We start from the raw sequence: 9,796 nt of genomic DNA, 5'->3' as shown, positions 1-9,796 counted from the left end.
CAGCTCTGGCTCAGACATGGACGTGACAAACCCAGGATTAATCTGGTGTGCTGGTTGGAGGCCAGCCTGCCTTTAAAACACCTCATTGCTGTTTCATGCAGGGCATTTCCTTTCTCCTGCCAGGTCCTGTCCCCTCTCTCGGATTCCATCCTGGCAGAGAAGACAGTGATAGTTCTGGATGACAGGGTGACCATTGCTGACCTGGGGGTGCAGCTGGTGTCAGGCCTGTCTGTGTCCTTTCAGAGCAGCAAAGGAAACAAGAGAGCCATCCTTGCCACCACCTCTGCCCACGACATCCTGCGCACTCCCAAACAGGTATGCCCCAAAAAATGCAGCCAATTCGTTTTGTGTTCCCTCTGCTCTGGCAGAGCAATTTGCTGTAAATTTTAGGCAGCAAATGTAATGGATATATGGCTGTGAAAAGCAGTGAGTAAAGGCTGTTCATCCTCCTGACCCCTGCACAGCAACCCCTGCACTCTCCAGAGCTGCTCTGGGGAGCTCACAGCACAGGGAAAGGGATGCACAGTGCCAAACAAACATGGATGTGCCACAAAAATCTCCCTCTCCGTGGGGAGATGCAGCCTGGCTGTGCAAGCAGGGCTGGAATGCCAGTCCTTAATTGTCTCACAAAGTCAGCTCAGCCAAAATGACCTCTGGCTGCAGGTACAGAAGTTTTCATGACCTGCATTGCTGAAAACTGATGAGTTTGTGCTTACTTTGAACCATATAATCTGAGGAATTAAATAGCTTTTAATGAGACCACAGAACAAATTCTGTATGCGGTTTTTAATAGATTTCATAGAGCTGAGGTTCTATGTCAGTGCAGAAAGTGTAACTATATTTTTTGCACTAGCAATTCGCAGCAAGAAGACAAATTGGTTTGGTCAAAACATAAAAATGTGTTTTTTATGAGTGTTTCTATAGTTCCCAGGAAAGACCACAATCCCTTTTGCATATTGCAAGTCCTGCATATTTGAAAGCATGACAGAAAATATAAAGTACTGCACTGAGATGTGTTCTCCTCCCAGTTTGTTCCATGGGCTGGATGGGCTCGCTGGCCCGACACATTCCAGCCCTGCTCATTGCATTCCATGAGGCCCTGGAACTGCAGCATTAGAGAAATTCCCCATTATGGGTCCTTTACAAACCTAATTGACCGTGATGTTGGAAATATGATAATTTTCATCATAAGGCTCCAGCATTCAAAAGAGGCTTCTCTCTTCAGACTGAGAAAAAAGAATTGTCAATTGTTTTTTCCAGCACTTCTATTAAATTTACATGAGTGTTTCTTTGATAGTTCCTGAAGGTGAGGTAAATGCCTCAGTGGTCTAGAGAACACAAGCCTGCAAGAAAATGAGAAGCAGAGTAGACATTTCCATTTTCTTTAAAAAAAAAACAAACCAAAAAGAAACCCCGAAGTTTAAACTCCATATTCTTTTTCAGACTTTAATAACCAAGTGTCTGATTTGTGCTCTCTCTCTCACACCTGTTTTCCCCCTCATCCTCTCCCCACCAGGAGGCTGTGGTGAGTGCTTGGGTTCTGTTCAGCGACGGGGCGGTGACGCCCTTGGACATCTATGACTCCAAGGACTTCTCCATGGCCATCACCTCCCTGGATGAGATGGTGGTGTCCTCCCACCAGAGCCTGCAGTCCCTCTGGCCCGTGGTGGTGGCAGAAGGGGACGGGCAGGGGCCCCTGATCAAAATTGAGATGGTGATCAGCGAGCCCTGCCAGAAGACCAAGCGCAAGAGCGTTCTGGCCGTGGGGAAAGGAAACGTCAAAGTGAAGTTTGGTCAGAAGGATTCCGACCAGAAAGGGAGCACCAACGACATCGATGACGTGGAGAAAGATTTTAAAAGCCATGCCAGCAATGCCATAGAGAAAGCTGCAGAGCAAGAGAGGACAGCACAAGACTGGTCCAAAAACCACGAGGACGTGCCCGGTCCTGAGGACAATGCAAACAAAAGCACAACTTTCATCTCTCCCATTGATCAGGAGTCCCTGGAGGATGGCCAGCTTCAGAACAACCCAACTGCCTTCACAGGTTTCCCTGCCCAGGTAGAAATACCAGGAGAAAATAATCCCAGTGATCTCTCATTGACTTCCAGAGGATTGACAGACCTGGAGATTGGCATGTACGCTCTGCTCTGTGTTTTCTGCTTGGCAATCTTGGTGTTTCTGATTAACTGCGTGGCATTTGCTTGGAAGTACAGGCACAAAAGGTTTGCTGTGAGTGAGCAAGGCAACATCCCCCATTCCCATGACTGGGTCTGGCTTGGCAATGAGGTGGAGCTCCTGGAAAACCCAGTGGACATTTCGCTCCCATCGGAGGAGTGCACCACCATGATTGACAGAGGGATGCAGTTTGAAGAAAGCAACTTTCTCCTTAATGGGAGTTCTCAGAAGACTCTTCATAATCATATCCTCAGATCTTCTGAGTACCTTTGTGAAAAAGAAGTTAAAAGTGAACCTATAAATCCTTCTGGGCCAAAGCAGAAGCGAGTAAAGTTCACTTCATATACAACAATACTGCCAGAGGATGGAGGCCCCTACACCAACTCAATTCTATTTGACAGTGATGATAATATTAAATGGGTATGCCAAGATATGAATCTTGGTGATTCCAAGGAACTTAGGGACTATATGGAAAGACTGCAAGACAATATGTAAAACTACTTTCTTATGTTTGTAATCACCTTTATGCCTTCTGTTTATGGATGGTGGAGCAGTCAGTCCAGTCAGCAATAGGAACAAGACAGCCCAACCCTGGAGGTCCTGAGATGATAACCTGATGGCAGAGAGCAGGTCCAAGAGGCTGGCTGAGTTAATCCTGTTTCACCACAAACCAGGATGTGCCCCTAAAACAGCTCCCTGTAGGTGTTGGAGGTGTCACACACGATGGCTGTTGCTGTGTACTGCCTGGTTCTAGCAAAGTGCTGATCCACCTGCGCTCAGACTCAGAGGAGACTCCATTTGTTGGTCATCTCTCATGAGAAATGGTCAATCAGAAAAGAAAGGGATGTTTGTTTGCATTGATTTTTTCTAGTCGTCGTCCTTTGTAAAGCACAGTGGACATTTCTTGCTCACAGCCTGAGAGGAGGCTCACAGAAAAAGGGATTGGAATGAATCTCATTTTATTGCCTATGTGCAATGCAGCCAAGTAGTCTTATTATTTTTTACAGATATAAAAAACCCCATGTGGTTAATTTCTTCCTATATTGTTTGTGAATTTTATTTGACTTAGGGAACATTAAATATTTTCTTTGAAGGGGTTTGGGGTTTTTTTTTTGGTTGTACCAAAGTGTAGTACAGTAATATTTATAATGATTTGAGTTTTTTATTCATCTGCTTCAGCCCCCAGAGATACCTCCTTCATCACTGATTATCTTCCTCCTTTCCATATGGGTCGTTAGTATTTGAAACATAGAAAGGAATTAGAACTCTTATTGGGAAAGGGTTGTGTCTTCTTACAGGGAACTGTAAATATAATAATAAACCCTGGAAAATAAAAATCAAGGAGTAGCCCTGGGTTCACTTTTGTCATTGCTAATATGAAAAAATAGCCTGTAAAAAAAACCCCAGCACATTCTTCAAAGGGAAATGCTTTGCTGAAACAGTAGCTTGGCTGACAATACCTGTTATTATCTGAGTGGGAAAGTCAAACGTGGTATTGGAATGCGTAAAGAAGTGGGAAGGAAAATTTCCTAGGAAATAAGCAAAGCTTGGAGTCACTGTTACTCTGTGCTAATGAATCCATTGGGGGTAGAGTTCAGCAGGCCAGAGAAGTTCATGCTCAACAGCCTTGTCTAAACATCCCTGGCCATGAAGCCATTAAAGAGAAAAACTTGACACCATGTTTCATTAAAAAGGGAAGAAAAGACACATTGGGACTGCAGCCACACAAGGGACTATCCAATTTTATCAAGGAAAACAAAGCTGCCATTTCATATGCATCACATCTGGGTTTTTTTACTGAAGGATGACTGAGAGAAGTTGAAAATTACAGTTAGGAAAAACCTGAATCTACAGAATACTTAAAGCCCCCAGTAAAGCACACGTTCTTGTGATGGATCCTGTGCAATAACCACAAGAGCCAAATTCCAACTACATTACATACTGGAGCTCCCATCCTTTAGGCAGATCAAAGCAAGATTTGAATTTCTATATAAACCAGAAAATTGTGGGAAATTCTGCATTTGGGTCATAATCCACTACTGGGAACATATTTAATGTAACTGCTGCAAAATACAGGAATTTTAACATAGAGACTAGAAGTGAGGACACCAGGCTTATATAAGTGATTAGAGACTTGCTTTTGCTGGCACTGAACTGCACAGGGAGGAGATGGCATCTGTTATAATCTAATTTTGCGGAGAGAAAATAATAGAGCACAGATATGCTTCTGTTTCATAAGGGATGCAGCACTTGTGCGTCAGATGAAGTCTTGGGTTGTTTAACAAATGTTCTCTCCCCTTTCAATGATCCAGGAAATAAGGAAAGATGAATTCCTACAATGATTCTTATTACTAACAACATGAAAAAAAACCCTTTATAGAATCTAACTTCTCTTTCCAATGCATTATTTGGCCCAACCAGAGAGCAGAACAAAAAAAACCCCTATTTACTATTGTTTGCACAATATACTGACCCAAGCTGACCACAAATTGATTTAGTCTTGAAATCAGAGGAACCAAGCTCTGCTGGCAGGCGCAGAGGGCAAAGAGCCCAAAGAGCAAAGTCCCCAGTGAGCCAGCGAGGCCGTGGCCTCAGAGAGAGCAGTTCCCTCATGGAAACCTTTCCTTCCACTCCTGCTTTGGGTTCCATTTCCTCATGGAAAGATTTCCTTCCACTCCCTCTGAGGCTCCATTTCCTCATGGAAACCTTTCCTTCCATTTCTGTGAGGCTCCTCATGGAAGCCTTTCCCTCCATTCCCACTGAGGCTCCATCTCGTCATGGAAACCTTTCCTTCCACTCCTGCTTTGGGTTCCATTTTCTTATGGAAATATTTCCTTCCACTCCCTCTGAGGCTCCATTTCCTCATGGAAACCTTTCCTTCCATTTCTGTGAGGCTCCTCATGGAAGCCTTTCCCTCCATTCCCACTGAGGCTCCATCTCCTCATGGAAACCTTTCCTTCGACTCCTGCTTTAGGTTCCATTTTCTTATGGAAATATTTTCTTCCACTTCTGCTTTGGGCTCCATTTCCTCATGGAAGCCTTTCCTTCCACTCCCCCTGAGGTTCCATTTCCTCATGGAAACCTTTCCTTCCACTTCTGCTTTGGGTTCCATCTCCTCATGGAAACCTTTCCTTCCAGCCCTGTTTTGGGTTTCATTTTCTTATGGAAACCTTTCCTTCCAGCCCTATTTTGGGCTCCATCTCCTCATGGGAACCTTTCCTTCCAGCCCTGTTTTGGGTTCCATCTCCTCATGGGAACCTTTCCCTGTTTTGGGCTCCATCTTCTCATGGAAACCTTTCCTTCCAGCCCTGTTTCGGGTTCCATCTCCTGATGGAAACCTTTCCTTCCAGCCCTGTTTTGGGCTCCATCTCCTCATGAAAACCTTTCCTTCCAGCCCTGTTTTGGGCTCCATCTCCTCATGGAAACCTTTCCTTCCAGCCCTGTTTTGGGCTCCATCTCCTCATGGGAACCTTTCCTTCCAGCCCTGTTTTGGGTTCATCTCCTCATGGGAACCTTTCCTTCCAGCCCTGTTTTGGGTTCCATCTCCTCATGGGAACCTTTCCTTCCAGCCCTGTTTTGGGTTCCATCTCCTCATGGGAACCTTTCCTTCCAGCCCTGTTTTGGGTTCCATCTCCTCATGGGAACCTTTCCTTCCAGCCCTGTTTTGGGTTCCATTTTCTTATGGAAACCTTTCCTTCCAGCCCTGTTTTGGGTTCCATCTCCTCATGGGAACCTTTCCTTCCAGCCCTGCTGAGGCTCCAGCAGTGCTGCAGGCTCCCTGCTGGTGTCCCTGTCGTGTTCCCAGGGCCATGCAGGTGTCCTGGGCTGCTCCCCTGCCTCACCCATGGTAACAGAGGTCAGTGACTTCCCTCAGCTGGAGAACGTCCCTTGGAGGATCCCAAAGTTCAGGGAATCCCTGCTGGCACACTGGGGTGTCCCTTGTCCCTGTCCTTGTCCCTGATGCCCAGTCCCTGGCTGTCCCTCGTGCCTGGGCACTCAGGGAGGGGCCAGAGCCACCAGGGGACACCTCTGGCTTTTCCAGCACTTTCCTGCTGCTCCTGGCTCTGGCTGATCCCAAACCCACTGGGGCAGGAGGTCACAGGTGCCACTGAGGGTCAGCTCCCAGCATGGCCATGAAGCTCCTCAGGGAGGGTTTGGGTGGCTCAGTGGCTGAATTTGGGCTGGTTTTAGAGCCACAGAGGTGTCCTCCTCTGCCCAAGCTGAATGACAATTCCTGCCCATCAGGGAGGAGCACAGCTGCTGCTGGGAACCAGTTAAACAGGGGAACTGGGAACCAGTTAAACAATGGAACTGGGAACCAGTTAAACAGTGGAACTTGGAACCAGTTAAACAGTGGAACTGGGAACCAGTTAAACAGTGGAATTGGGAACCAGTTAAACAATGGAACTGGGAACCAGTTAAACAGTGGAACTGGGAACCAGTTAAACAGTGGAACTGGGAACAGCTGTCCACAAAAAGACCCAATCCCCAAATCTTGCAATAAAGGGGGGAAAAAAAGAAAGGTCTGCAGGTTCATAGATTTTCTTTTTCTTTTCCATCACATGTCATCACATGAAAGCTCTTACATGGAAAATGGCAATACAACCATGGAAAAAAAGCAATACAAAAAAAGAGAAAAGAAGTGGGAAGAGAGAACTCTCTATTTTCAGCAAAACTGGGATAACACCAATAAAGTGGAGTTATTTTATCCTGGTTTGAGCCTTTATGCTACTTCTCGTAAGATGAAAGGAAAATCTATTCAACATGAATGTATCTGATGCAAAACAGTTCTGAGTTGATCAGTTCCTTTTAAATTAAGTATCTCAAATTTTAATTTCAAAATTATGGCACACTCTATAAATTTAGGCAAATTCAATTTTAAATTATTTCAAACACCTCCTCCCCCCCAATTTTCCCACTCACCTAAATATTTTTCAGTGATGCTGTTAAATACAATATTTTATTCATGGAATATATAATATTCCACTTTGCTGTTAACTGAACAGCATTTACACATTGATGAAAGAGTCTCTGCTTTTGAGAGAACAAAGCAATGGTAGCCAAGTGATCAAAAGGCTCAAAATGTATGTATGTAAGTATGTATGCAGGAAAGTAGAATTGTCTGCAAATAGGAGCAGATGAATTAGAAAGCTGCTTCAGTAGGTGCCTAGGGAAGCAATACCTGTGATTCAAAAATACCAAACCAACACCATCTCTGAGTGCTGGCTGTGCAGAGAGGGCTCTGCTGCTCTCAGGGTGTGTGAGAACATCCCACAGGAGAGCCCAGAGCAGCCCTGTGGGCACAGAGGGGTTAATGGCACACGGGGGAGCTGCAAACGTTGAAAGCAAAGCTGATGGCAGCCCCCAGCCCTGCCAGGAGCGAGGGGCAGCAGAGCCTGGGTGTGCACAGGGCAGGGAAGGCAGAGCTGCCAGTTCCCATGGGCAGAACCTTTTGTTTCATTCACCCCACAGTGCCCAGCCAGGGCTCCCTGTGCCCCTTCCCCACCCTCAGGGACCCCACAGGGTCCCTATCCCGTTCTTGGGGCTCCCTGTGCCCCTTCCCCACCCTCAGGGACCCCTTAGGGACCCTGACAGCTCTTGGGGCTCCCTGTGCCCCTTCCCCACCCTTAGGGACCCCACAGGGTCCCTGACAGCTCCTGGGGCTCCCTGTGCCCCTTCCCCACCCTTAGGGACCCCTTAGGGACCCTGCCCAGCTCTTGGGGCTCCCTGTGCCCCTTCCCCACCCTTAGGGACCCCACAGGGACCCTGACAGCTCTTGGGGCTCCCTGTGCCCCTTCCCCACCCTCAGGGACCCCATCCTGTTCTTGGGGCTCCCTGTGCCCCTTCCCCACCCTTAGGGACCCTGACAGCTCTTGGGGCTCCCTGTGCCCCTTCCCCACCCTTAGGGACCCCACAGGGACCCTGCCCCACTCTCCTCCCCCTGTCCAAGCCCCCCATGTTCATGTTTGGAGCTGCTGGTCCTTGACTCATCCTGGGGAATGTACAAGCAGACCTTACAGCCATAGACAGTGCAAAGAGTCCATCAGAGAATGGAGAAACCCTTGTCTTGCAAGGTGGGGTGAAAACCCCGCCGAGGAAATGCAGATTTTTCCTAGCAGATGTGCTCTTCTATGGATATAAATCATGTGCACTACATTGAAATACACGAGAGTGTATTGTGAAATGCATACATTAACTGCTGAATGATAACACTGGAAATGTATATACATCACACCCCAGATATTTATACAATATAATAAGTCTTAGATGTATAACATAATGAATTCTGTACAAAATAAACTGTAAGTTAAGACAATGAAACAGAACTTTTATATCTGCGTAATTTGTATGCTGATTAAGTTATTCAAGCTTCAGTTTTCATTTTTGATGTGCCCTTTAAAATATACTTATTTTCTATAGGCAGATGTCTGAAATAAAGACTTGAGTCTTCAGAAGAGAAGCAAATGAAAGACTGAAAGAAACGGATTTTGCTGGAGAAATAAAAATAATGTTCATGTGGTTGTTTTCTTTTTAAAAACCATTTGGTGTTGGTGCTGGTCAGGGTGAGCTGCTGGCTGGGCTGAGGGTGATGTGCCCCTGCCAGGTGAACAGAACCAGCAGTGAGGATTTCTCATGTGTTTCCTTCCCCAAAGCAGCACAAATCCCTGCATTACCCAGCCCAGGGTTTGCTCCCCTGCTCCAGCCCTGTCCTCCTTCCCCTGCCCCAAGAGTGAACCTCCCACATCAGCAGAGCCTTGCAAAGAGCACCTTCAGATTTAAAGGAAAAAGGCACAAACCAAACCCGTCCTTGAGCTCTCCAGTGGGAGCCACCACAGGTCAGAAATTGGATTCAATCCTCTGAATCCTCTGCAGCTCCCATTAGACGCCAAGAGCCTCAAAATTCTTAAGTGGCCACTGAGCTCCTCATGAGAGCTGCAGGAAAGCATCTGGCTAATGCTAAAAAAGGGAATTTGAGCCTCAGCTTTTTGCTCCAGGTGTTGGAAATTCTGGCAGAGCCAGAAACCCAGAGCCCCCTGCAAGCTCAGGAGCTGGGGCTGCTCCAGGCACTGAGAATCAGCCCCAGGAGCTGCCTCCTGCCTCCTCCTGCTGCTTTCAGCTGCTCACACCTGGGGTCTGGCTGGCCACTGATGGCAGCAATTTAACATCACCTGGATGATTTAATGAGCACCATTGTAATTTCTAATGTATTGAAATGAGGGTTTGTATAAAGTCAATTGGACAAATGGATTGAAAATTGTGATTTAGGAAGTGCCTCAGAGAACCAAGTCTGTGCTGTGCTTTGGGCACAGATTCCTCTTGGTTCCCCTTGGTGTTCTAAACACTGAAATGAGAAATGGTTTTTATAAATGATGCTTTTTGTGTCCTGGCAGTTTGGCCATTACTGGGACACCCATCCCTCAGCAGCATCTGAGAGCTGCCAGTGCCTTCACTCACACCCAGAGATCAAAAATCTGTCACAGAAAAGATCAAAGATCTTTCACAGAAAATCAATCTTTAGTTCTGTTCTACCCACACACAAACACGTGCACACACACACACTGACCTGCCCCAAACACCTGGCCTGGGTACATTTTAACCACCAATACCTGTGCAACTGGA

General features: G+C 46.6%; 1 protein-coding gene across 1 annotated transcript in view; it reads left to right on the top strand.

Annotated features, from left to right (window-relative positions):
• Nucleotides 1-8,717, top strand: part of LOC129128470 (transmembrane protein 132B) — a 228,052-nt gene extending 219,335 nt beyond the window's left edge. Inside the window, exons 8-9 of the mRNA XM_054645799.2 lie at nt 124-315; nt 1,517-8,717. Coding sequence (XP_054501774.2) covers nt 124-315; nt 1,517-2,671 — 1,347 coding nt within the window. The 3' untranslated portion in view covers nt 2,672-8,717. The remainder of the gene's footprint in view (nt 1-123; nt 316-1,516) is intronic.
• Nucleotides 8,718-9,796: the final 1,079 nt, after the last annotated feature.

The sequence above is a fragment of the Agelaius phoeniceus genome, chromosome 18, assembly GCF_051311805.1.
Source record: "Agelaius phoeniceus isolate bAgePho1 chromosome 18, bAgePho1.hap1, whole genome shotgun sequence".
NCBI classification, from domain to species: domain Eukaryota; kingdom Metazoa; phylum Chordata; class Aves; order Passeriformes; family Icteridae; genus Agelaius; species Agelaius phoeniceus.
This window is presented reverse-complemented; position numbering and strand designations above follow the sequence as displayed.